Source organism: Geospiza fortis, unplaced genomic scaffold (genome assembly GCF_000277835.1).
Source record: "Geospiza fortis unplaced genomic scaffold, GeoFor_1.0 scaffold524, whole genome shotgun sequence".
Taxonomy (NCBI): Eukaryota; Metazoa; Chordata; class Aves; order Passeriformes; family Thraupidae; genus Geospiza; species Geospiza fortis.
In genome coordinates, this window is record NW_005054437.1 from 554,625 (window position 1) to 581,280 (window position 26,656).

The 26,656-nt window shown below is 42.0% G+C and overlaps 1 protein-coding gene across 1 annotated transcript in view; it reads left to right on the forward strand.

Annotated features, from left to right (window-relative positions):
* The window catches only part of PTPRJ (protein tyrosine phosphatase receptor type J), a 115,605-nt gene that overhangs the window by 67,657 nt on the left and 21,292 nt on the right, over positions 1-26,656 (forward strand). Inside the window, exons 2-6 of the mRNA XM_031062123.1 lie at positions 20,596-20,614; positions 21,625-21,771; positions 22,523-22,789; positions 23,261-23,536; positions 26,210-26,485. Coding sequence (XP_030917983.1) covers positions 20,596-20,614; positions 21,625-21,771; positions 22,523-22,789; positions 23,261-23,536; positions 26,210-26,485 — 985 coding nt within the window. The remainder of the gene's footprint in view (positions 1-20,595; positions 20,615-21,624; positions 21,772-22,522; positions 22,790-23,260; positions 23,537-26,209; positions 26,486-26,656) is intronic.

The following is a 26,656-nucleotide window of genomic DNA, read 5'->3' on the forward strand; positions in this document are numbered from 1 at the left end:
GTTGGTTGGGAAAATGAGTCACATGTCTTTATTTTGAATGTCTGGGGTGTTTCAGAAAGCAGGCAATAGGAGAAGGTCTGTCAAGACAGTACTTGCTGACACCCGTGTGTGCATCAGAACCTGAGCAGCTGATCTGAGAAAATCTTTAGAAGCTGCTCTCAGATGTGTTCTTCAGTGTCTATGGGGTCGCAGGAAATCCCCACAATGTGAAGTAATTAGCCTTCAGCTTTTTCATTAGTGTGAAGTTTTCTTCTTCAGTGTGAAAGTCTTCCTAAAGGCTGTATGTTCAGGAAAGTGCTGCAATAGTTTTACCACTGGTCTATTGCCTGGCTTTCTTGCTGATCTTGGAGCTTGTCAGGGAAAAAAAAAATGAGAATGTTAAAAGTGCTGCTCCTGATGTTCATTTCCATAACTTGTCAAGGTATGAAGGAATATTGATTTGTGGTTTCTGATTAGAGTGAACAAACAAGTTTTAAGTTGTTAAGTTGTAAGGTCAGAGCAATTAATATGTATAGATGTATTTTTCAGAGGCTTTTTTCATATTTGCAAAGATAACAAGTTTTGCCTGTTTCTGTACCAGCAGCGATAGAAATCTTGCTTAAATAAACTGAAATAAAACACAATGAGGCCTTTAAAAACAAAGCATGGAAGGAAGGGGCAGCAATTTATTGGCTCATTGTGTTGATGACATGCTAAATACACAACTTGAGAGGGCTTAGCTCAGGGTCTAATTCAAAAATCTTTTCATTTGTGTGTTGTGGTGAAAGGAGAAAGAATTCTTATGTCTGGAAACCATCTTAGTACTAAGAACTATACTTTATCTGGTTAAACGCTGTTGAAACTGAAAGTTTTTAAAATAGTACTGGGTGTTTTTTAACATCATGTTAACTGAAGCTACTTTGCATAAAGTTGTTCCTGGCTTCAGTAAGTGACCGTGGCCAGCAGGCCAGTTAAATATATTTCTGCTTAACACACTTGCTGTTGTGCTTATTTTGAGTAACCTCTCCTTCCTGCACTAGAACTGTAATATTTCTTCATGCAATTTCTAACAAGTTATGCTTCTGTAGGCAAGGAGATGAGAAGTGTTCCTAAAAGCAGCCCAGTGGAACTGTTAAGTGATTTCAAATTGCAGATCTGAAGTAATTAAAAGCAAAGCAAAACAGAAAACCACAACCCAGTGAGAGTGAATAGAGTAACAATGTCAACTTGTCTGTGAGCTCTGCAAATTTGATGTACAAGTTGCTGAGATACAATAATGTAAAAACTGTTGCACCATTTTTAGTAGCCTTAAAGCCTTTATACTCAGGGCTGTGCAATAAATCCTGCATCTTTTTTATTATAGGGAAATGTTTTCCTTTCACTATGAGACATTGCTGTGTTGTGTTTCAAATAATACGTGTACTCTAAATCTTCATATGTTAAATGCAGGCTGCAAAGCGTTTTTAGATTTCAAAATTGAAAGTCATTTGATTTAGTCTGTTGCAAAAAGCCACTAAATTAGCAGAGCAAATAAAAAGGAAATAGCGTTGACAAGTTCCTTTTCCTTACCAAGATAATTTAAAATACTGGCTTGTAAAAAGGCCTGTGAGAAATAGTTATAAAATGCAGCAAGAGAACTTGGGAAACAAAAATCTTCATCTCTCCTCTTTGTTGTTACAGGCAGCTGGTGAGGGAGTGAATAGAAAACACTTCTACAATAAGTTCTAAATTATAAGGGAAAGTAAGTGCATTGAAGAATATATGGCTTTTGGGAAAGGGAAAACAGAAGCAATACTTCTGAGTATGACTAAACCTAGGGTCCCAGAATTTCAGGCACTTAATTCTTGGTGCAGTCTTTTATATGCAACTGGCTCCATTTGAACTTTTGCACTTTTTTTGCATGACCAAATAATGTCTAACGTTTTCATAGTTCTGTGGGCTGAATACTGGCTGCCTGCTCTGCCTCATTCCTTACTCTGTGCAACAGAAACTTCACAAATTCCCATTCATCAGTTTGCTGAAGAACTGCCTGCCTGTGTTCAGCGCTGCAGTTACTGCCTCTGTTCCTTTGGTCCTCAGGCATCATAAGGGGAATGAAATGTTTCTAGTGTGTAATACTTCCAGCTGTTTTTTTTATTTTATTATCATGCTCCTTGCTCAGAGGGATAATGTATTGCCAGGTCCCAGTGGATCAGGATTGCTTTAAGGCAGCCTGTTACTTTGAGCTAGACTTCTTATTGCAGCTCTCCAAAGATGTAGCCCTTAGAATTACAGTCTGTGTGATACTATGTTAAGTACTGAAAATAGGGATCATAGATGCCCTTTGCAGAAGGATTCCAGAAAATGCCAGTTTTACATGGTTCCCACTCTCACTTGCCCCTGAGAAACTCAAACTTGCTTTAAAATCTCCTTTTGTCCTTGTAGCAGAAATGCTGCAGAGAGCTTTAAGGGAATTGTCAGCCATTTCTGCAGAAGTACACACAGTGAAGGGCTTTGGTACCTCATCCAGTCCTATCATAGAGGTGTTTTTAAGGGGTGGTGTTTGCAGCAGTGTGAGGCTGAAATAAGTGCACACTTCCGTGTCTTGTAGCCCTTGTTGAGACTTGCAGTTTGGCCCACGGGTCATCTTGTGAACATGAGTTAGGATTAACATCTCCTTTTACCTGTAAAATGAATGGTGATTTTTTTTTTTAAAATGCCCTTTTTATCTGCTGAATCCAGGCTTGATTTGGACTCCACTGTGTGGGAATCAAAGCCCCTGGCCGGCCCCCATCCACCCTCCTAGTCGCTCTCCTCAGTTCAGAGCCACTTCTGGCCAACTTCAAAGAATTCACTTCAAAGGTTTTTGGCAGACACAGAACAGCCAGGCTGAGGTTGGAGTTTCCAGCTTCAGCAGAGTGAGTGAAGCCTCGGCTTCTCGGGAAACCCTCTTCTCTTTTCCTGTTATTCACTCAAGCCAAACATGAGCTGCTTTCATGGGGGGCATGGAGGCTGCATTCACCCCTCACTTAAATGTGCAGCAAGAGTGGAAAGTGCCTGGGAAAGGTAGGTACCTCCAGCTCTGGCAGAAAAAGGAACTTCAAATTCAGCTATGGAGAGAGTTTCCATGTTAGCTCTCCACCTCCCCTGAATGCAGCATTGGCTTTATAACTGAAGTGCAAGGTTTAATCCTGCCTGTAAGGGATCCACTTTTTCTGTTTCAGCAATCCTATTGCGATTCTTCTGGTTCTTGTTAGTCCCTCTTGTTAGTCCCCCTGAGAGATCTGGTTCCTCTTCTCAGCTTCCTGAGATCTTACTTCTCGGCAACTTCCTATAACCATAATGAAAATGTGCTCCACAGAAACAGGGTGCACTGCCTGGCAATTTGCATTCTTTTGTATTTGGCAATGTGAGACTTTCTGGGTGTGAAATGTCCAGTTGCATGAGAGAACACTGCAGTTCCTGCTGGTGCAATTGCTCTGGAAACCTCAAGCAAGGTGGAGGCTGGGGCACCCCACTTGTGCTGGGGTGAACCCCTCTGCATCTTCCTGCCTTAACATCCTGAAACTCTGTGTATTGGCTTTTGGGGGGACTCCTCTCCCCTCCAAACCCCACAGCATGTGTTCTCTTAGCCACTGTTCTCAATTAAAAGCTGTCATGGTTTCAGGAGAAGCCAAATACCAATGTGGCTGAGAGAGCTGCCCAAGGAAAATAAAATGGGGGTGGGTGGAGAGCACCTGGTACAACATTTTTGTGTGAGGTACTTGGTGTTCTTCAAAAGCAGATACAGAAATATGTCGAGTGCAACCCTTATCACCTTCTCCACATCCCATTTTGAATATTAATAGTTTTGTTTAAGACAGTTGCCCTGAGATGGTGTGTGGTTTATACTATGCACTTACCAGGCTATTTATATATTTAAAGCCTTGCTCTTGCTGGTGGGGGTTAGATCTGTGGGAAAATGCTAGAAGATAATTTTTTCTTCCCCTTAAAGCAACTCTCTGGCATAAGGAGAAGCAAGAGATCCTGCAAAAAACAGAGGTTTGCGGCTTGTTAGGACTTTAGTCCAGAATCAGTAACAGAAAAGATATCTCAAATACTGATTTTTCTTTTTATTAAACCATGCAAATCTGGTTTTTTATACATAAATAACAAATGTATAGATATAAAGTATTTTTAAGCACACACTTCTTTCTGCACCAACTGTTTTGAGAGTGGAAATTAGGAAATAAAACTCTTGATACTGCCAGGCACTGGGTGTTCTTCCAGTTAGAGCCATGAATGCCTGGAGCTCTCCACCCCAGCCTGGCATGTGCCACTGGCTGGGAGTTGTGTGCTGGAAGACATTATCAGACAGGAACTTTTGATTCATTTGTGTGCATATGAAAAAAAAGAAAAGGCAATTTTGGCTGCCATCATATCACTGAGATCTTTCATTGTCTTGATCTTGTTTTTAGAAGTCTTGAGGCTGAGTGGTGATTGAAAAAGCTGTGCTGCAGGGTGGAGGCTTTCCTCTGCCTGACCTCCTGTGCCAAGTGGCTGCTGCTGCTCCCACTTAGGACTGGGAAGAGGGTCCTACCAGCTTGGCCAGGAGTCAGAGCAGCAGGTGGGAAAAGCAGTTCACAGAAGCTGATCTATGAGGGAAATGCAAAACTCAGTTTGACCTCAGCAGCTAGCCTCTCTTTTATATTTAATTATTTACCTTTTATTTATTTATCATCATCAGGTGGGGTGGAGCTAAATTTGCAGATGGATCATGAAGATGCAAGATGGGTAAATGGGGCAGCACTTCCAACTGATAGCAAATTGTGTCCAAAGCCATAGAGCTGGAAGCATCCAGTCTCTTGGGAAATCACTAAGGGGCAGCCCTGCTGGGACTTAATTGTGTATAATGCCTCATGAAAGCTGTGTGGGTACTGAAAGAGCAGTTTTGTGTATGAGTGGCCACTTTCTAGGTAAGAAGCTGCACCTGCAGTACAGTATTTTTTCTTCAGTAAAGGTACCATAATAAAAGGAGCTATTTGGGCCTAATTCAGAAGGCTGGAATGCTGCAATTACAGCATATATGAGAACACAGATTGCCAAAATACACCAGGCAGGAGAATCTTGCCTTGCTGTGCATACATGATGTGAGTTAGAGCATTTCATTATGGTTTCACTGCTGCCGCTTCATACCGTTGTCCTGCTTATAAATAAATATAGTTATAAATAAATTATAATTAAATGACTTTTGGGTCTAACTTCCTACTATTTTTGCCCATCAACAAAGCTGGGATTAAGTGTTTCAGATCCCTCCTTCACCAGGCTTTTAATTTTGGTAGATGTGTTTTAAGTGTCTCCATACAGGCTTGTTGAGTAGATTTAGTCTCACCCTGAGCAGCAGAAAGTAATGAATATCATTCTTCCCATTGTGCTCTAACTGCATTTGAATAAGGGGTATGTACAGAGTGGCCTCTGAGAGAGGAATTTGATGCTGTTCCCCAAATTACTGCTATTTAGAGGGATTATGCAGAAAGCTAAACAGAAAGGAAAAAGAATAATTTATGTCTTTAGTACTCTGCTGCTGCTCCACCCTAGCGTGCAAACAAATGCCTTTCCCCTTCGCTTCTTTTGAATGTTTATTTATTGTTTTTACAGGATTTTCTGCTCCCAGAGCTGTTGGCTTCTAGGTGCTAATAAAATGTGAATGTGTCCCAGACTCACCCTCACTGAAGTGCACACAGTTCTGCAGTGGCCAGATTTATTTTTTTTAGCACAACACAAAAAGAAAACAGAAAATCTGCATCTTTATTTTTGCATTTGTTGGCATAGATATGGGGAAATAACTTTCTCTCCCAAAAAACATTTTCAAAGGGAAAAATAGTGGTAATTCCACTAGATAGTGGGGATGGGGGTGGAGGCTGGAAGCAGGGGGAAGTCTTACAGCAAAACAAACCCACAATTTGGGTAGTTTAAGGTAATTTGACTGTTTGGTGTGACCTCATGTTAGAGTGGTTTACCTTGGGCTTCTTTTTTGCCCGTGTGGTTTGTGTTTAAACCCAGGAGCCCCAGGGGAAGGAGTTGATGGAAAGACAGCAGGAGAAAAGGGGCAGCCCATGTTTTTCCCGGTGGCACATCCCTTTATGTGCATTGTTGAAGCTTTTTTTCTTCATTAGGGCCTGACCTCGGGTCTGTCGCGGCAGGAATGTGTTCCAAGCTTGGCGGTAATTGAGGACAACTGGGCACAGGGTGAGGGCAGCTCTGAGCCGGGCTGGGGGCTCCTGGAGCTGCTGCCCCGCTCCCATTTGCCCTTCCCTCTGTGGCCAGGCAGCGAGGAGATTGCAGCGTGGATCTGCTGTGTGCCAGCTCAGCGCTGTAACCATGGGGCTCTTGGGAACCTTGGTCACCATATTGTGGCTGCTTGTGGCCCTTTGTGGCCTGGGCGTTTGTTGCCCGTGCTCAGCATCTGAAGGTTTTTGTCAGAATGGAAACAGTTCCTCTCCATCTCCTGCCTCGGTTTCAGTGTGAGTCGCAGGGGGTTGTCCTCGAGTGAACCCTTCTGTAAATTCAGCCCATATTCATGAATAGTTTAGTCTTCCCTGAAACTCTGTTTCTTAATGAATAAATGATTGAGCAAGGGAAAAAAACCCCCTTTCCATCCAGAAGCAGCAATATTAAAATTTGTTAGGCCATTTCTTTATTGTTATATAGTCTTTGGGCTGTTGTGAGCAGTGTGGATCCAGTTCAGCTGATAAGCAAATCTGACTCCTGCAGTCAGGGGAAGAAGGCTTTTATTTTACTTGGGTTTCTTTTAGGGTTTTTAATAAACCTATACATTTAAAAAGAGAGCTTTGCAGCAAAAGCTCTGGTACTGCAGTAGAAGGAACTGGCTCATATGGTAACACGGGCAAGGTATCTACATGGCAACATAAACTCTCTGTAATAAGAGAGGAAACTATTACACATTTTAAACTCTTATGCTAAGCTGTTCTGTGTCTTGGGTGTCTGATTAGTGTTTGAAATAAAGGAGGAAGCTCTGGTGCTTTACTGGAAAGGGTTTTTTCCTGCAGATCAGCCCTGTTGGAAGATGATGTTTTGGGTCTATTTTGGGTTGTGTAGCTATGCAGATACTGTTTCTGGGGTGACTGAGCCACCATTTACACCCAGATTTTCTGATAGCTGCTATAAATACATTCTGTGCTCTGTTGATGGAATTGCAATAAAATTTGTACTAATGAAATTAATTAAAAATTTCAGGGGTTGCATATTATAGGGGATAAGAATTGACAGATACGTTAAATGTTCCTGTGATACTGGAAGGGTATGTGAAAGAACAGTGTAAGAGCTTAAAATGTTCCTGTGATAATATTTGGGAATGGGGGATCTTCATACAGTATATGTAGAAATGGGATAAGAGGGTCATTAGGAAAACTGGAAATATCTTTCAGAATACAATTCTAGTTAAATCTGGATAAAGAGTAGAAAGAATAATGTTCTATCCCCTTCTTCAGTTTTCTCATTCTCCAGTCTCCAGTGTGGGCAGTTCAAATGTCAGGTATAAAGGATGTAATTCAGATGAGACTGTTTTGGTTAACCTGCAATATGAATGCTTTGAGTTAAAAATACCATAGCTGCAATTCATTTTCTTTCATTTAAATATGAAGGTTAAATTCTGATAAGTCATATCAAGTAACATAAGTTTTTGGGAAATTGACTAGGAAATATCCAGTGATAGCTGTTGGATCAAAAAATTCACAGATGTTAACAGAGAATTTCCTGTTTAATTATTGTCTCTTATTGTAATACTTGCTCCTTTCAGTGCAGGATTACCCCTGGACTGACCTCTGTCAGTAAAAAGGTAATTTTTTTGGTTTCTTCAGTGCTTGGGTTGTAGTAGTGTTTGAATGAGTGAAAGTAGGTAACTTCATGTTCTTGGAGCCAATAATGAAACATCCTTGTTTGAAGTACAATTCAGTGGAAAATTTTTTTTTTTTTTTCCTTTGGCAGCTACAAACTCTACCTTTTTGCTTGTTATAGAAGGCTTTAATCTTGAAATGTTTCTAGAAATATATCCCTGATTTTAGAGCTATCCCTGATAAGTAATTCTAGTTGATTAAGGATTTTTTTTTGTGTTTTGGTTCACAGTGTTGTTTTGTTTTGTTTTTTAACCCATGACCTTGAGATTTGAGTGATTCTGTGTCTTCCCTCTTACATGCAACAATGTCCTATGTGATCAGAGCTCATCTTTTTGGCTGCCTGCATCTGAACCCCCTGGGTGACCCTGCAGGAGCTCACGCTTGCTGGTCACGCCTCTATTTTCAAACAAGAAGGAAACCCCTTAGTTATCTAAACACTTTTCTGTTTGTTTGGCTTACATGTAAGGAATGTGCTTTGGTAAGTGTCTTTGGGAGGCAGAACAGGGACTGGGCTCTAAAACTTAGTCTGCATTTAAAGTGAGCTCTGAACACAGACTTCACAATGTGCAGTTGCTGTTAGAGGCAGCACAGATGTAAAAATCACTATATGGCAGGAGAAAAAGGGCTGTAACAGTGGATTTTAAAAGGTTCTGGGTCATGCAGACTGGGTCATGGATATATCACTAGGAAAGAAAAGGAGAAAATGTCTTAACAGAGATGTTCAGCCCTTAGGAGTTGTCTAGACATCTGCCTTCTTGCCTTTTGGCATCTGGAGGCTCATGTGTCCCAATACATGACAGAAAAAAGTCTGTGGGTATATTTTCATTTTCATAGCTTGAGTCAGGTGGTGGATCAGGCATCTTTCTAAGCTGGGGCTTTGTGTGTGCTAGTGTATTGAAGCTAATGTGTTCCTCAGTCCTTTGAAAAGTGTTTCAGCTTTGCAGGGGCAGGCTGGGTGCAGTGAACAGTGGTCTTTAGTCTGACTTGGCTTGGCGTGCCCTCGCTCTCATTTGTATGTGTCGTCTTAGCTGAGTCCTCCCTCTTTATGAAACTCTTCCTGGTAGTGTCTGCAGGATTCCTTCTCACTGCTGCTGAAACACAGGGTGGAAATGCTGCCAGGCAGGCCAGGGATTAAACCCTGTGGGGACGTGGATCAAACTCCACTGTCTGCTCTCACCAGTAAGGCCAATTGTTCCAAAGTGCTCTTCCTTGTTAGTTTGCTTTGTGCAGTTGAAGTGTAAGGAGGAATAAAAAAGCAAGCAGTATCTCCTAGAGATGGGAGAGGCTGCTGTGGCCTGTGAAGGATGCACTACTTTGTTCTGGTATGTAATCGTTCTTATAAATGTTTTACATTCTATATTCAAACCTGTTCTTCAGGTAGTCACGTTTCTGGCAGCATTATATAACTCTGGGACGTTTTGAATATCTCTGTTAGAGACAGGAGAGGTGCAGAGGAATCCACCTTGTGAATCACTCCTCCCTTTAACCCTTGTTGGAAGGTGGGGAGGAAAGAGCCTGAGGCCATTAGAAGAGCAGTTCAGGGAAGGTGATGTGGAAGCAAAACCACATCAATTAAAAGATACCAAGATAACAAGGTTTTAGCAGCTGGAATGCAATTAACTTCCTCTTCATTCTTATCTTTCTACCCTACCTGCACATGGGTAACAAAGGTCATTTGTGTTATCTGATACAAGGCTTTGGAACTCAATACCCTGAGTTCATGTGTAATTTTTTTATTGTGCTAAGATTACAGATATACCAAAATCCCACCAATGTGGTGCAGAGCAATTAAGGTTTGTGTTTTATGCTGCTGCTTTACAATTCTTGCTGTTGGCAAGCAGCAGTTTATAGATAGTTACAAATGTTATCCCCCTCATCTGAGGGAACTCTGGCTGTTAGATAAGCAAAGACAGTAAATGACTTAGCCTTCTGTGGCATGCACATAAAACAGGATGCAAGGCATGGAGGACTTAGTTTCATCTTTGTCTTAGAGCTGGTTTAATGTGGCTTTAGTATTTGAGTGTGAAGAGGAAGCTTTGCCCTGTGTGTTCATCGTGAAAATGCATCTCAGTGAACGGAAGGGTTTCCCACCTAACCTTACCCAAAGCCCTTGCTCCAAACACAGACACATTTATGTGGCTTTTCTCTTCAGAGCTTGGAATTGTCAGCCTTAAACACACAGATGAGAAACTTAAGAAGCATATTTTTAGCAGATAATTCAAAGTTCTGTTTGTGAACTAGGTGTGTTTTAATACAATACTTGGGCATTTGCATAGCCTTACTGGTTTGTGGATTTTTTGTTTGTTTGATTTGGGGTGTTTGGTTTTTTTTTTTTTGAGGAGGAGGCATTGGTTTGGTGTTGGTTTCTTCTTTTCCTTTTTTTAATTTTTTTAAAATTTCTGTTTGTTTGGGGTTTTTTTCCAAATAAATAATAGCAGTGAATGTGCTCTAGCTTGCTGGCTTTGGATATGTCCTTGTTTCCTCCCTGAATATGACAGAGCTGTTATGCTTTTGCTATTGCAAAGTATAAAAAATTAAACATCAAACACCAGGCCAGAAAGAAATGTGTCTGTCTGGAAATCATAAGTTCTTGTCCTTCAGGGTTTCCCAGGCATTTTGCAGTGGTGCAAGGAAACTTCTTCTGTAGTTTAGCTCAAGGTTAGAAACCTCTTAGAAAAGCAGTGATATTTTTTCTCTTTCCATGTTTGTGGTCTGTTGAGGGCAGAGGAGCTAAAGAGAACACATCTACTGTTTCAAAGACACTGAACATATAATCTGGGTGAAAACAAATCAAATCTACTCTTGAGACTTTCAGTTTGAGTCGAAGCATAATGAATTGAAGGAAGTGTTAATGTGTTGTTAAAGAGCAGCAAAACTGAAGAGGAAGGACGAGGTGTTGTGACTGATTATAGTACCTGCTGCTCATCTTTCACTCTGCCATTTCATATGGACGCATTAAGAGAGATTAAAATACATTGAGGGACATCCCTCCATTTGAATTTCTAACTGTCCCTAACATGCTTGAAAAAATAATTAGACTAAAGGGATTAATAGCATAGGTAGGAAAAAGAGAAGTACTGATGAAGCCTTCCTCTATCCCCAATCTCTTCTGCAGAGTCAGTGCCTGACCAGTATTAGTACTTTTTAATATCTACCTTTTAATTCTTGGCTGTGGTTGAGGCAATAGCTGCTACTACAGACTTAGCCAAAGGGAGAATCTGCCAAAATGCTTGGACGATGGTACTGCACTTGTTGCTGCCCCTTTCTGCTTTTCTATTAGGGCAACACTATCAGATACTATTGTGTGACACAGTTATTCTTAATAGTGCACTCATACTTTTAATAAAACTTCAAAGTGTATTTAATGTATTTTCTCAAGGCAGTCTGTGAAACAGGAGGCTACCTGTATAAAATATACATGGGTGTGTCATCAGAAACAGAACCTGTATAGAGATTTTTTTCCTAAAAAAATAATCTTGTGTGCTTAAAATTTGCAAGAACCGTCCTCAAGTGGAGGGGGAATTCCTGATTGAAACAGTTTGCTTCATCATTAAACTCAGTGGTAGTGGGTCTTCACTTAGTGGTAAAACAAGTTGGGGTAAATTTAATGAATTTTGTCTTTTGTCTTGTTTGTCTTGCACTTAATTGCAATTTTAAGAAGTTTTTTTTCAGTAATCTTTTACAAAAACTTTGGATTTATCTGCCAAGACCGTGCAACAGCAAGAGACATGCTTTTGTATTCTGGGTTGTAGTACAGGTGGAACAAAATCTGTAATTGCATGGAGAGAGCAGAAGCTATGGGAAGCCACATCAGTGGTACTGTTGCTCTAAGCAAAGGATGAGCAACATGTTGGGAAAATTGACTCTTAGTTTTGAAAGCTTCTTAGGTTTGATTTGGTTTCTTTTTCCAAGTGATACACAAGGCTAAGCAAGCACTGTACAGATATAATGTGCAATGTATTTGAAATAAGCATGTTTCCAGTCTGGTAATAAATAACATAAACATCTTGCTCTTAAAATAAGAGTTTGAAATGAGCTACTGGCTGTTTGATCTGTATCAGAGCTATGCCAAACACACAGATCAGCAGGAGCTCCTTCATGTGTCTTGGAAGGAGAGAGAAGCCATGGGTATTATTTTTCTGGAATAAAAAGTTTGCAGCTGTTCAGGCTGCAGTGTCGGTCTGATCCCTGGTTCTGACCCTGCACCATCCAGCCTTTTTCCACCACAGCCAGTGCTCCCAGATGGCCATGAAGTTGACCTTTGAGAGACGTGTCTATTGACTGGTAAATGAGAGAGAGCCCATGTTGTTGTCAGTGAATAACTTCTCATGCAGCCTCAATGTATTCACAGAGTCGAGTCTGGCAATGGGGTAATGGCAGAGCCAATTCTCCTTCCTGCTTCTATTCAGCTTCTGTTCAAAGAGGAGGAAAAGAGAGACTCTACCAGAGCCCCAGATGAACTTCGTGGAGCTGTACAATGAGATCTTTTGTTCCCTCCCAGGAGTGCTACTACATGTTTTGAACTCTTGCAGTCCATTTGTCTTTTGCTACAGTTTAAATTCATTAAAGGATTAAATGGGCTGAAGATAGCAGGCAAACCCCAAGAGTATTCCTGCAGCCCCATAGTGCTGTGTGTGAAAACAACATACGGGAAAACATTGTTTAATCAAATTGTTTGTGTTGGTGATAATCTGATCCCTGTAGATGAGCCAGATGTGTGGCTTATTTTGGAGCTGGAAAAGGTTTCACATCACATTTTTTGCTCTAAGGCAATTTGCATTTATTTTGAGGAAGTCAGGGTTCTTTGCTTTTAGGTCCCCTCAAAAAATGTAGATTCACTGTAAACCAGTGCAGGTGAGGATGTGATATGTTGTAAATAAGCAGTGTTAAGAGAGTCTAAGGTTCAGCTAATTTATTGCATGAAATTACTTTCCTTGTGACAGGTTTATGATGTTTGAAGATGCACTGAGCCTGCCCAAGCCAGCTCGGCCTGGTGTCATTATCTCCCACAATCAGTACAAGGCGGTGCTGACATCTGCATCCACATTTTACACTCTTAACGTGGTCAATCCTTAGCCTTGTGCTTTCCAGAGTGACAACTTTAATGGGAATTCAGCGTATTTCCCTGCTGTTAGTCACCTGGGCTGAAGTTAGATGGTTTTACTGGGGCCTCTAGTGGTCTCACATTGCATGACTGCTCCAAAGCTGCTGTTCGGGAACTGGGAGGGAGGATTGCTTTCCTCCCTCCCTATGGATAGATTGACCCAGCTACAGCAAGGGCAGTGCCATACAGAAAATTTATTCGTGTTTTACTGGAGCATTTCGCTAGAACTGGAGTTAGAACTGAAAGTACTGAAGGAGCATAAATGAGTGGTAATAAACAGCAACAGAGCGTGAAGGAGGAGGTGAAGGTTAGCCTGAGGAGTCTGCGTTGGGCAGTGGTCACAGGCTGGCTTCTCCCAGCTGCACCACTTACAGATTTTTAGATTGGGAAGTTTTCAGGACCCTGATAAGGACAGAAAGATAGACTGTATTAATAAAGTATAGAATTAGGGCTGGAAAGAGCAAAACATTCATGTAACAGCATCAATGCTGCCCCCCAGAAAAAAGGATTTTCTGTGTAAACAAGACAGTTTTGGGCTCTGTGTGAGCGAGCTTGAAGGCTTTCACAGGCCATGGTTCTCCTGGCACCAGACAGGGTGTCATGGATGAAAAATTTGGTCCTTTTTGTCAGTATAAATAATCTTTCTTGATGTTGTCTTTGAGCTGTAGTGTAAGTTTTAAAATCCCTTTGCAACTAGTTTTACTTGGGAAACCTCTCAAACCAAATCCAGCTCCATGTTATTCTCCATGTGAAGTATTTTTTAACACTTGCCTGAGGAAAGATTGTGCAGAGTCCAAAGTGTCTGGCACAGCACAGTGATAAGAGAAACTTGGGAGTCCTGACTACACTCAGCACAGCAGGTCTGAACTAGGGCTCTGTCAGGAAATGCTGCTCCTTTTTGTGACTGTGCTGCAAAGGCCAGGCAGCTGCTGGCTCTGGTGAGCATTTTCCATGGTGCCTGGGTGGCCAGCCCTGCTGACTTGGCCACACTGAGCGTTGTGTCATTGCCACACGGGTATTTTTTTTTCTTTCTCCATTTTTTCATTGTATCCTGCTTCTTCCAGGGTGTGCCTGAGTAATGAGTCAGAGTGAAAAAATAGTGCTCTTGAGCCGTATGCAGGAATGTGGCTTGTTCACATAAAATAAAGGTTGATGCTTCCTCAGTTTAAGAAATGAAATTACTGGCAGTGTTAACTGGAAGTTCCTCTTTAGAAGAGGAGGGTTTTTTTTCAATTCAAGCACTGTTCTTGAACTTCCATCTCCAGTTCCACCCATGTCAGTTTAGTGTCATGATCTAACCCCAGCTAGCACCCAAGTACCCCATCCAAAACAGCCACACACCAGCCACTGTGGAGGAAGTTAACTCTGCCCCTGATGAATCCAGCATGGTATGACATGGAACTTGAGTAGGATAACAGTTTGGGGTTTAGTTGTTGTTTAGTTGTTGTTATGTTTAGTAATTGTTTCAAGTATTACTCCTTGCCGTTGTCAAATAAGCACCCTGTTCTCTTTATAACCTCCTTCAGCAGGAAGGTCTCTGAATTACATGTACAGCTTCCTGGGTTATGTGAGTTATTGAAGCTTGTTGAAACTTCTCAGTCTTTCTTTAGGCTGAAGTTTTGTGGTTTCCTCAGTTGGAGGAATGATCCTACTAAATTATGAGGTGGTCTGCAGCACTTAATGCCTGCAGTTAATCAGGACCTGGAGGTCTGGGTGAAACAGAAATGCTACTGGGCTGCATGGAAACATTTTGAACTGGAAGTCACTGGAATTAAATCTAGTGGTGTTCTCTGGAGTCAGTGCTGAGAGAGCTCTCAGTTGCAATGCAGTCATGTTTAGGTTTTGGTGTCTGTATTTTTCTCTTTATTCTGGATATGTTGCCCAGAAAACTCCTTGCTCCTAGGCTAGCCATCTGAAAAGCGGATACAAGTAAAACTTGCAGAAAAATCAAGGAAAAAAGAGGTTGCTTTAGTATGTGTCATCACAAATATCTTTTTGGTGTCTCATCTTGGTTTTCTTATAAGGCTTTGTCTTCGACAGCACTTTCAGTTCATTGGAGGCACTGCACAAACTAGAATGTCCTCATATGTTTTCATAAAAAAACAGTGGAAAAAAATTTATATTTGGCTTCTCTTTGCAGAAAGGCTTGCTTCAGGGAAGTCAGAATTTAGAAATGTCAGGGGCAAAATATAAATACATGCAAAGTGGAAATAGTCTTTCCTCTTTCACATAACTGCATAACAGCTGAAAATAGCCTGTGCACAGTTGTGTGTGGCTGTTCCAGAGCTCTACACAGCTCCCAGATACAACAGGGTGGCCTAGGAGGGTCCAGCCCCACCCAGTTCATAACAAACACCAGCTCACATTTCTTCCTTCCGAGTTCTGCATCTCCGTCTGGTCCTGTGCAGGCTCATTGGCAGAGCTGCCCATTTAGGGTTAAAAGAAGACTCCAAACATCTTGTAAAAACTTTGTGCTGTTTCTAAAAGTAGAGCTTTTTTACTCTAGCATAAGCCCACTTACAGCAAACATTCTGTGAAGTGGTGTATTGTGTATGAGCTGTGAGTACCTGCATAAAATACCAGAGGGAAAACAGGAGGAATTGACCCTTGCCACAGCATATTTTCCGTTTTTCATTGGAAGTGAATGCATCATAATATTGTAGTGATCTGGAGATAATTTGAATGAAAATAAAAAAAGAAAACACAGAACTGTTGTGGAATGCAGTTAAAGTGAGGTTAACAGAGTAAATATACACTAGAAAGGGGGCAAAAATTATAACCCACCCCAAACTCTAGCGCTGAGTTCAGAAAGTAATCACTCCTCAATGAAACTATGTCACATAATTAAATGTTATCTTCTGACTTAGTCTCCTGTTGATTATTTTGTCCTTCAAGTAGTAAGGACCTGATACAGGAGGGCTAAGTATCCACAAATGCCCCTGGAATTGGTAACTGAACTGTTATGTTTGCACTCCTTCAGCACACAGGCTTTATTCACATTGTCTTTTTCCTTATTGGACAGTGAGCACAAGGGAAAACACCTGCTTTTCTTGGCTTGGTATATCCTTTGCGTAAATTAAAGGCTGTCTGGAAATGTGCAAGAGGTGTTTGGATGTGGCATTTGGGTGCATGGTTCAGGAGTGATTGTGCTGGTGCTGCATTTGCAGTTGTACTGGATGATCTTGAAGGTCTCTTCCAGCCCTGATGATGCTGGTGCCATAATGTGCACTTGAAGTTTTCTGCTTAAATACAGGGAATTGCGTTGCAGTTGAAGATTTATGTCATTTTATTAAAAAATTGGAAAATAGGGCTATTATGTTACCCAAGTATATTTTGACTCATTTTCTAGTATGATATTTTTTCACCCAGAACCCACACATTGTCCAGATAAGGCATGTTACTTGAACTAGGTTCATACAGGTTTAAGCACATAGTTCTACGCCCCAATTCAGGTGAACTCATTCTTCTTGCCTGGTGCTATAAGCTTACAAATTTGATTAATTTGGAAATAATATGGAAATGAATGAGATGAAACAGCCCTGAGATGGGTTTCAAGAAACAGAAACGTTTCACCTTTCCAAAACCCACCTTGTCTTCCTGCAGGATAACAGTCTCCTGCAGAAAGGTGTCACTCCTGCTGATTTAGACTTTGCACTTCCAGGCAAGTGGAAAGATGTCCGCAGGTGGAATAGCAGGCCGTGCCTTAAAAATACTAGCAAATCGACAAGTATTGGAAAGCTGTATCAGTCTGTGGATGCAATACTTGGGCAATCCATTTCCGTTATTGTGGGGCTTCCTGAGTTTGATTTTCACTTACTTTGTGTGACCTTGAGTAAAAGCTTTCTGTGGGAATACTTCCTGAATAGTCCATGCTAAGCAGGAGATCTCAGAGGTGAGAGAGGGATCTGTAAGTGGCCAATTTAGTGCATCTTTGCTGGTTAATGTTTGTTGGCTGAGTGGTGGTGGCTGACAGCATCAGCAAAGCCAAGCCTGGCGTCACAATGCCATCATGATGGTGCTGTGTGATGGTGCTTGTCCCAAAGCCTGCAGTTATGCATGTGGGACAATTAACCATAGCTGGACATAGAGGGAGAAAATACAGTTTGAGATCGGGGTACTGCCTAGTGGGGCAGTGATCTTAATTATGCTGCTGCTTTGGTGAAAGGCTGTTGAGAAGCAGTTTGGAGACCACTGTGATAGCTTGGTGGTATTTTCCTGGAAGTCCAAACCTGGGAGGATGGGTGGGTGGAGACTATAAGATCCGAAGGTACACACTTGGATGATCAGCTTTGAGAGATGTGTGATTACTCCCTGGCTTTTTGCATCTGAGTGATGAGGCACACAGTGCTGAGCACACCAGAACAGTAAGCAGCAACCTCAAGTGGTGTTCTTGGAAGGGATTTGTGGTTAAGGGGTTTTTGGCTAAGTTTTTTTGGTTTGCTCACTTTGACTCTTTAGCATCCTTTGACCTTATATTTACATGAGCCAAACCATGCTGTTTGTTTTGAAAACTGGAGCAGGTAGGTTGGCTGCTGTCCACAAGGGTTTTTCCCAGAGCAGGAACCCCAACTTCATTAGAGGGCACAGTGTGGCAGCAGAGCCAAGCTGAGCTGAAGTTCTGTGCTGCTGTCTGTCTTCCCTGTGGCTCTCCCGTTGCACGTGTAGAGCTGGCGTGTTTTAAATCCTGCTCCTGGAAATATCTTACTCTGAGTTATCAAATATCAGTGGCATTTGGTCTTCTCAGTCACCCACTGTTTTTTAAGAAGTTTTCCTGTACCATGTCTTAATACTTGTGAGACTAATACTGATTCCTCAATTAGGCAACCCACTGTACGCCTGAGGAGGATGGAGCTGAATTCAGGTTGTATCACACACCACCAGTTCCTGGTCAGTTGTAAACTGGTCGCATAGAGGGCACAGAACAGACCTTGTGCAAGTTCAAATGAATTCCTCGGCCCCTCTGGAACCTACAGCCTTTGATCAGGCCCTAGGCATGGCTGTATGACACATGAAAAAATTCTTTTGCCGTAGCTGATGACAACGATGGGTTTGTGTATACATTTCCCTCCTGTTTTTCAGTTGAAATGGTCGGCATTTGGCATTTTGCTGTCTTTTCTTGGTTAAGGATGTTCCATCCCTACCCAAGGCACCACAAAAGTTAAAAAAAAATTACCCAACTGTATATCTGAATAATAGGGATTTGTGTCATTGGAAAAGAAAAACAGAGATGGCAGGGCTCATGATGTATTTAATGCAAACACAAGGAGAATCAGGTGTTCAGTGCAAATATCCTCTGAAATCATAAACAAATGCTTTGTGTAAATTCTAAGTAATAACATCAGGTTGGAGAACAGTTTGGTTCGTGGCTGATGTTGAAAAATACAACACGGAACGACTGAGTCAGGCAGGCTGAAGCTTGGGAATGGGATCATTTGTTTTGTGTGGTTTTGGATTTCAGAAGGAGGCCTGCCTGCTACCAGTGGGATGTGATTTTTTCGAATTTGATTTTGCACATAGGGTTCTGGAAAGTCAGAAGGGTATTTTGAGGGAGTATTGCCAGGGTGTGATAAGCAAGTAGAATGATGGGGTGCAGTTTTTAAATCATGTGACAGGAATTGTAGTGTGACTTTGCTTTTTGAGGTTGTTTGAGCATCCTTAATAAAAGGATGCCCACTGTCCACATGTGACAGTACAACCAAATTTAAAGCAGCTTGGTCATTATTTGCCATTAGATGAGATGCCCATAAAACAGGAATCGTGTTCCTTGTTTGAGCTGGCAGGGAAGAAATGGTAAAAAGGAGGAGTTCAGAGTATTTGCTAGTGGCATACCTGTTTTGCAGTCATGCAATAATACCTGTTGTTCCTGTTGCTCAGGAGGGATGTTGTGCCCCAAAACTCATAATTTGTGGAGGAGGAGATGAGAAAGTTCATTTTCAGGCAGTTCTACAGAAGGGAAAGTAACTGAAGGATGATGGGTTGTGAATGATGTCAGGCTCTTGATTCTCTGTCTGTAGGGCTGCAGAAATTGTTGTAGCTTAGACCTGTGGCATTTCTTGTTGATTTTGTTCTGCTTGCGAGTTCCCTTTCTTAATAAGCATAACATCCTTTTGGCCTTGCTTATAGATTGCCCTGCATTTCAGGCGATCTCACCTCTTCCTATTCAGCAGCTGTTTCCACACAGCTTAGCTCTTCTGCTCTGGACACTGCCCGGTAGTGTCTTCCTGCCTTCAGAGTGGCTGTTTCCTTCTTGAGCTCTTCTTCCTCAGACACTTCATGAAGGAATGCAGAAGTACTCTTGACCTGGGTGCAGGCAGTTATTTCCTCGCTTCCTGAATAGCCTTGCAGCTTGAGCCCTCAAAAGCTCAGGTTGAGGAGGAGCCTCACACTTGGATATAGGACATCTGCATCCCATGTCACGTCTGTTGTGTGCCATGTTGTCCATAGGGCTGTGCTAGACAAGACCAGGCATTAGGTCTTTGATGCTTACAAGTGCTTTTTTTGCCTAGGAAGAGCACCCAAACTCTGCTTGCTGTGGCGCTGAGACCATCACAGGAATAAGATTTAATGGTATTTTCTGACTGCTTTTTGAGGATGTGTCTGCTTGGACCCATGACTGCTGCAATGAGCTACAGCTGCTGGAGCTCTTTTGTGGCACCAGCAACATGACAGCTGGGGGAGTGAGTGATTTGGGATTCCAGCATTGTATCAGGGTGTTGTGAGATAGCTGCTTATTTTGAGTTAACTCATGGAATTGCACAAATGGCCAAGAAATTGGATGGGGGTAGAGAAAACAGAAGTTCTAAGTGCTTTAGATAAGACTGCTTCTTGCAGACCTCAGTCTGGGACTTTGACTTCACTCCTTTAAGCAGCATTTTGTGGTGCCACCTGGAGGGATGTTAATATGACAATTTATGGGCCAGTTCTCACTCCAACAGCAAGGAAAATGGCTATTTGGAAGTAAAGTACAAAGTTTGAAAGCTAAAAATCATTCTCAAAGCAAAATTCTGCTGTGTTTGTCAGTATTAGCAGCAGAGGAGTTTCAGGCTGCAGTTAAATGGCAACTGCTGATATGTTAGGGATGTGTGCACACATGTAAACTGGATTTCAGAGCACGTATCAAGTGTTTTGAACTTTGACTACCCTATGTTTGCTTCAGAAAATGGAAAACACTCTTTTGTGAGAAGTAATAAGAAGGTTTATACAGCAAAAGACTGAAAGGAATATTCTTATTAATAAGAAAGACCTAATTGGCATCTGCCTTTTTTTGTGGGACAGTGTTAAGGGTACTAACTAAAGTGCGTTTTAACTAAGATCTTATAGGTTTGGTTTATAAATTTATATGTGCAAAATAACCAACTTATGTTATTCAAACCTTTTTTTTGGTGACAAAATAAACTACCGATTTTTAGAATGTGGAAACTAACATTTAACCAGCATGCTTAGATTTTTTTTCTACTAGTTTGATGTATTTTTTGGTGTTATTTTTATGTGAGTTGAAGTTTATGTATGTCTTTTGCAAATTAAAAATTCTGGAGTTTTTAAAACAGATTTTTTCCTCCATCATGTTAATTAAACCACTCCTTATTTTATTTGAGCTTCCAGTGGTTTTAATTTCTATTATTTGTTTTTGTTTTCCAGGTCAGATGTACAATTGCTTGTAAGTATAATTCTGTTGCTTGCTCTGTTTTTTTTTTAAATATAACTCTCTCTTAGTTGACTTTAAGAAAGATCAAGCAGTATCAGCAAAGTATTAAAAAAAAAAAAGCTTCCTAGAAAGAATTTTTAGAAATAGCAGTTAAAAATATATACTCAGTTGTTTTAGTGACTGTAATACCTACAAATGCATTTAAGGATATTTTAAAATATAAATCTGTATTTAAATCCCTTTGCTCTTCAGTTTGTAGAGAGTTCTGTTAAAATCACAAAAGATGGGAAAATGTGCTTAAAGGCAATGAAAACCAAACAAACTCCGAAAACAAAGGACACACAAAGTTATGCCTTTAAAGAATTTCTGAAGTGAAATTCAGTTTAGAAATGCTGTTCTGGCCAACTTAACATGTTTTTGTGTGGCAGAAATTTCTGAAAGTATGTGCAAATAAATTCTACCTTAATACTGAACATCAGATTTAAATGAGTTAGCCTTTAAATTTTAGGGTCTAAGTCAAAGCTTTCTATGCTTTGGCCTATAAAATTGATGTATTATTTCTGCCTCTAGATATAGAGCCATATCTGTTCCTTACTGGTGGGAACACGTTGTGGGAATATGAGAGGGGAAGAGGGGAATATGTTTGGGGGAGAGAAAAATTGCTATGCCAGGTTAAACAAAATTTCTGATAATACATGAAGAAAACACAAACATGGAGTGTTACTGCAAGTTGTTTTAACTGCTTTCAAACAAAACTGTCCTGAAAAGAGAGGTCATAGTAGCTTTCATCCAAACCATGTGTAGAGTCAGTGGATGGCTGAAATAATGTGGCAGTCACTTGAAGCTAGTTCAAATAATCTCACAGAAGTTAAGAGGTAAAATCAGGAAATGTACAGTGAGGTTTCTATAGAACTGGGAAAACAGAAGTGACTGTGGGTCTGTGCATGATATCTGTAACTGACTGTATTTCTGCAAATGGGAAGTTGAGAAGTATTGTAAAGACAATTTTTTTGTTCTTTCAGGCACTGAGGATTGCAGCTCAAAAAATGCAACTGCAGAACCAGCAACCAGTAGTAATGATGATTTATCAGTAAACTCTGCCAGTGGGAACAGAACCTCTGCAGGTGGAAGAGGGGTCGTGGCTGTATTACTAGCTGATGAGACAGGAGGTGATCTAAGCACTGTAACACGTTTGTGGTTTGGAAAGTGACTGGGATGTGAATCTTTGGGGTGTTTTGCACTTCTATATCATGATTGCACTAGTTCAGCATTGCAGGGGCATGAATCCAACTGCTTTACTGCAGTAGAGAATGAGGCCAAGAAATGCATCTGCACACCTGACTGGGAGTGCAGTTTCATGCTGTGATTGCAGCATGGCCTTGGAATAGTTTTATCCAAGTTAGACTCAGACTCCCTTCCCTGCTTATTATGGCTTTTTAGGTTACAGGTTAATAGTTCAACTCACTGTGACAGAGATTTGAAATGCATGAGTGATGGGATACAGCTGAAGTCCTCTGCCTAGTAGAGAACATTCTGTGTCACATATGGACAGAACAGGTGTGTGAATCTTGCAGCTAGAAAGGCTCCTTTCTTTGGAATATCTAGTTCAGGAAAGAAATGTCAGCTTGTTGTGTGTCCCAGTCTTTGTCAGCACGCTGCATAAAGCTCACAGCTGAGGCAGCACAGAAATCACTGCTGCACCTAGACAGCTTTACTACTAGAGGTGAAGTGAAGCTTGAGGAGTTGCAGTAGACAGCAGAGCTTGCAAGTGTGCCTTGCAGTAGAGAAAGGTGGCTTTATTGTTTTCCCAGGCTGATTTCTGTTTTACAGAGACTGGATACGGCAGAGAGGAGAGCGCTGTATGTGTTTGTTTGTTGGCAAATATTCTTGTAAGTTAAAAATATTTTTCTCTTTTCATAGGATCCAACCTGATCTATAACCTCACAGCAGAATCCATTGGTGTGAATTCTGTCACCTTAAAGTGGGTGGTGAATGACAGCGCTGCTGACAACTACACGTACAGGATAGAGGTTGTCAATGGTACATTTGTGAAGAACCTGACATTCAGCAAAGCCAGAGCAGAAGTTACTGGGTTAATCCCTGGGACACCATACAACTTCACAGTATTTGCTGTAGCAGCTAATAATGAGACAGAAGGAGAGGGAAGTCTCCTAAACCTGTACACAAGTAAGTCACAGTTTCTTGCATCCCTGTTCCTGATGGTCTGTGCTCTGCTGTGCAGGACAGGGTTCTGCCCACCTGCTTGAGGTTGTAACTTAATAGCAGCCTTACCTGGGCCAGATGCTAAGAATGAGTGGTTCATGTATAGAAGAAACATAGCCTTGATTTATTTATTTATTTACTTTTTAAACACCAAACTCCTTCCAACCCCCCACCATAAACCAAAAAATCCTCCACAACAACAACTAAACTAAAACCCAACCAATAAACCAAATTGAAATCACCTGCATTGCCAACCGTACCCATCCCTTTCCTGTCCACCTCTCTGGATTCCCTGGGAGTTGTTGGGGTGCTCCTGCACTCTGGACTGTGAGTGGTGTGAGGGAAGTGAAGCCCTGGTGTGGCTGTGTTTCTTGGGTCCATGTCTGTGAGCACCTGTTCTTGCAGATTGACAGATTGTTGTCTTGCCTTTCACAGAGCCCAGCCAAGTTCATGATCTCAAGGCAGAATCCATTGGTGTGAATTCTGTCACCTTAAAGTGGGTGGTGAATGACAGCGCTGCTGACAACTACACGTACAGGATAGAGGTTGTCAATGGTACAACTGATACACTTGTGGAGAGCGTGATATTCAGCAAAACCAGAGCAGAAATTACTGGGTTAATCCCTGGGACACCATACAACTTCACAGTATTTGCTGTAGCAGCTGATAATGAGACAGAAGGAGAGCGAAGTCTCATAAACCTGTATACAAGTAAGTCACAAGGTTTTGCATCCCTATTGCTAGTGGTGTGTGCTTTGCTGTGCAGGACAGGGCTCTGCCCACCTGCCAGATGTTGTAATTTAATAGGAGCCTTACCTGGGCCAGGTAATAATAGGAGCCTTTAATAGGAGCCTTACCTGCTAAAAATGAGTGGTTCATGTATAGAAGGAGCACAGCCTTGATTCACAGCATCGGCTGTAGCAGCTGATAATGAGACAGAAGGAGAAGGAAGGTCCACAGACCTGTATACAAGTAAGGAAATGGTGGACAGCTCAGAGCTCTTCCTAACTGCTTGAGGGCTAAAGTGTAAAGTTGTTGTGTGTATAGATCTGATGTCTTATTACTGTAGCCTGGTTTGGAATGTGTAGTAAACAGTGTGCTTCTTTATGTGTGGAAGGAATACATCCTTGGTTTTAAAAAGAAAATCCAGGCAAACATAATCCACCCTGCTTCCTCTCCATCTTTGTCCTCGTATCTCTTCATGTGGGAGATAATTTCTTGTCACAAATAGTGAGCCAGCTAGGAAGGATGCCCTCCTAGAGTTGGTGTTTTTTAGTAGAGTTAGACTCATGGGACATGGTAGGTTGCTGACTTGGCTACGTTGATCATTAAATGACTAAGTTTCAAATTTACATTGTAATGAACAAAAAGAAACAGTAGAGTTGCTCTCCTGGAGTCCAGGAAAGTTTAAGCTGTTCAGGGTACTACTTAGCAGCCTACCCTGGGAATCTGCTTTTGAGGGCTTAGGAATCCACGTGTGCTGTTCAGTTTTTAAAAACCACCTTTTAGAAGCACAGGAACAGGCAGTTTCACTATGTCAAAAGTCAAGTAATAGGGGCAGAAAACCAGCTTCGGTGAACAAGGAACTCCTGGTGGAGCTCCAGAGGATGAAGAAATTGTATGAGCTCTGAAAGTGAGGTCAGGCCTCTCAGGGGGATTGCAGAGCTGTGGTTTGTCTATGCATGAGGAAGAAATCAAGGGCCAGAGCTCAGTTACAGTTGAAACTGGCCAGTGCTGTTTCAGATAACAAGAAAGGCTTTTTGAAATATGTTAATAGCAAGGGGGAGGTCTAAAGAAACCATTGGACTGATCCTTGTTGAAGATGGTCACCTGCCTAATAGGGATGAAGGAGAAGCAGAGGCATTCCATGTGTGTTTTAGCTCAGTTTTTGGTGATACTGATAGACCTTGGTGTGTGCGATCCCCAGAGCTGGAGGCCATGAGAACTGGGACAGTGGCTTTCCCTTTGTGGACACTGGAACTGTGAGGGACCACCTGTATCAGCTGAATGTTCACAAGTCCATGAGGCCTGTCGGAATTCATCCCTGAGCGCAGAAAGATCTCACTGGTGTTACAGCAGGACCTCTCTCCATCAGCTACCAAAGACCTTGGGAGCCTGGGGAGGTCTCTGCCTGCCACTGCTATTCCTGTTTACCAGGAGGGTGGGAGGAAAGACCCAGGAACCTGCAGGCCTGCTAGACCAACCTCAGTTCCTGCAAAAATTATGGAGGAGATTGTACTGAGTTCTGTTAAAAGGTATTTAAAGAATAATGCAGTCATCAGGTGCCATCGACAAGGGTCACAAAGGGAAAGTTCCATTTAATTAATTTCATCTTTTGACCTTACGTGTGTGGTATAGTGACCCACCTGGAGGGGAGGGGAAGGTGGTGAATGTAGTTTTTCTGCATTTTACTGAGTTTTTTTGCTTCTGTCCCTCACAGCATCCTCTGGACAAGTTGTCCATCTGTGGGATGAGGGGGTTCATGGTGTGCTGGGTGTGGAGCTGGCTGCAGGGCAGGGCTCCCAGGGTTCCAGAGAGTGGGACTGTGTCTGGCTGGTGAGCAGCCACCAGTGCTGTCCTCAGGGCTCAGTCCTAGGGTTGCTCAACATATTTATCAAAGGTGTGGATGCAGGAGTTGAATGCATACTGGCTACGATTCTAGACCCTGCAATTGAAGAAGGATTTGAAGGTCCTTGAATGCCTGTAGAGGAGGGCAAGAAAGCTGGTACAAGGGCTGGAGTGCCTGTCCTGTAAGGAGCAGCTGAGGGCTTTGAGCTTATCTAGTTTGGACAAAAGGAGACTGAGGGGTGACTTCATTGTTCTCCTCAGCTTCCTGAGGAGGGGAAATGCAAAGGGAGAGGCTGATCTCTATTCTCTGGCATCCAGGGATATGATGAGTGGGAATAGTTGAAAGCTGCCTCAGGGAAGGTTTAGGCTTGACATTAGAAAGCATTGCTTTACTGGCAGAGGGTTCAAACACTGCAATAGGCTTTCTAGAGAGGTGGTCAGTGCCTCAAGCCCTTCTGTGTTTGAGACGTTTGGACAATACGCTCAGTAATACCCTTTAACTTTTGGTGAGGTGTGGGGTGGTCAGGTAGTTGGATGAGGGTAGTTTTAGGTCTCTTCTAAGTAAATATTCCATTCTACTCTATCGCTTTCCTGCCCACCTCTGGATTCCCAAGGGAAGCCTTAGGAGTTCAATCGCTGAAATGGCCTATGCTTACGTTTTGGGGTGTCAAAGGGAGATTAATGCCTCTCACAATGATTTGTCTTCAGTTCTCTTTTAGCTGCCCAGTGAAGCCCTGGTGTGGCTGTGTTTCTTGGGTCCATGTCTGTGAGCACCTGTTCTTGCAGATTGACAGATTGTTGTCTTGCCTTTCACAGAGCCCAGCCGAGTTCATGATCTCAGGGCAGAATCCATTGGTGTGAATTCTGTCACCTTAAAGTGGGTGATGAATGACAGCGCTGCTGACAACTACACGTACAGGATAGAGGTTGTCAATGGTACAAATGATACACCTGTGAAGAGCGTGATATTCAGCAAAGCCAGAGCAGAAATTACTGGGTTAATCCCTGGGACACCATACAACTTCACAGTATTTGCTGTAGCAGCTGATAATGAGACAGAAGGAGAGGGAAGTCTCATAAACCTGTACACAAGTAAGTCACAGTTTCTTGCATCCCTGTTCTTGATGGTGTGTGCTTTGCTGTGCAGGACAGGGTTCTGCCCACCTGCTTGAGGTTGTAACTTAATAGCAGCCTTACCTGGGCCAGATGCTGAGAATGAGTGGTTCATGTGTAGAAGAAACATAGCCTTGATTTATTTATTTA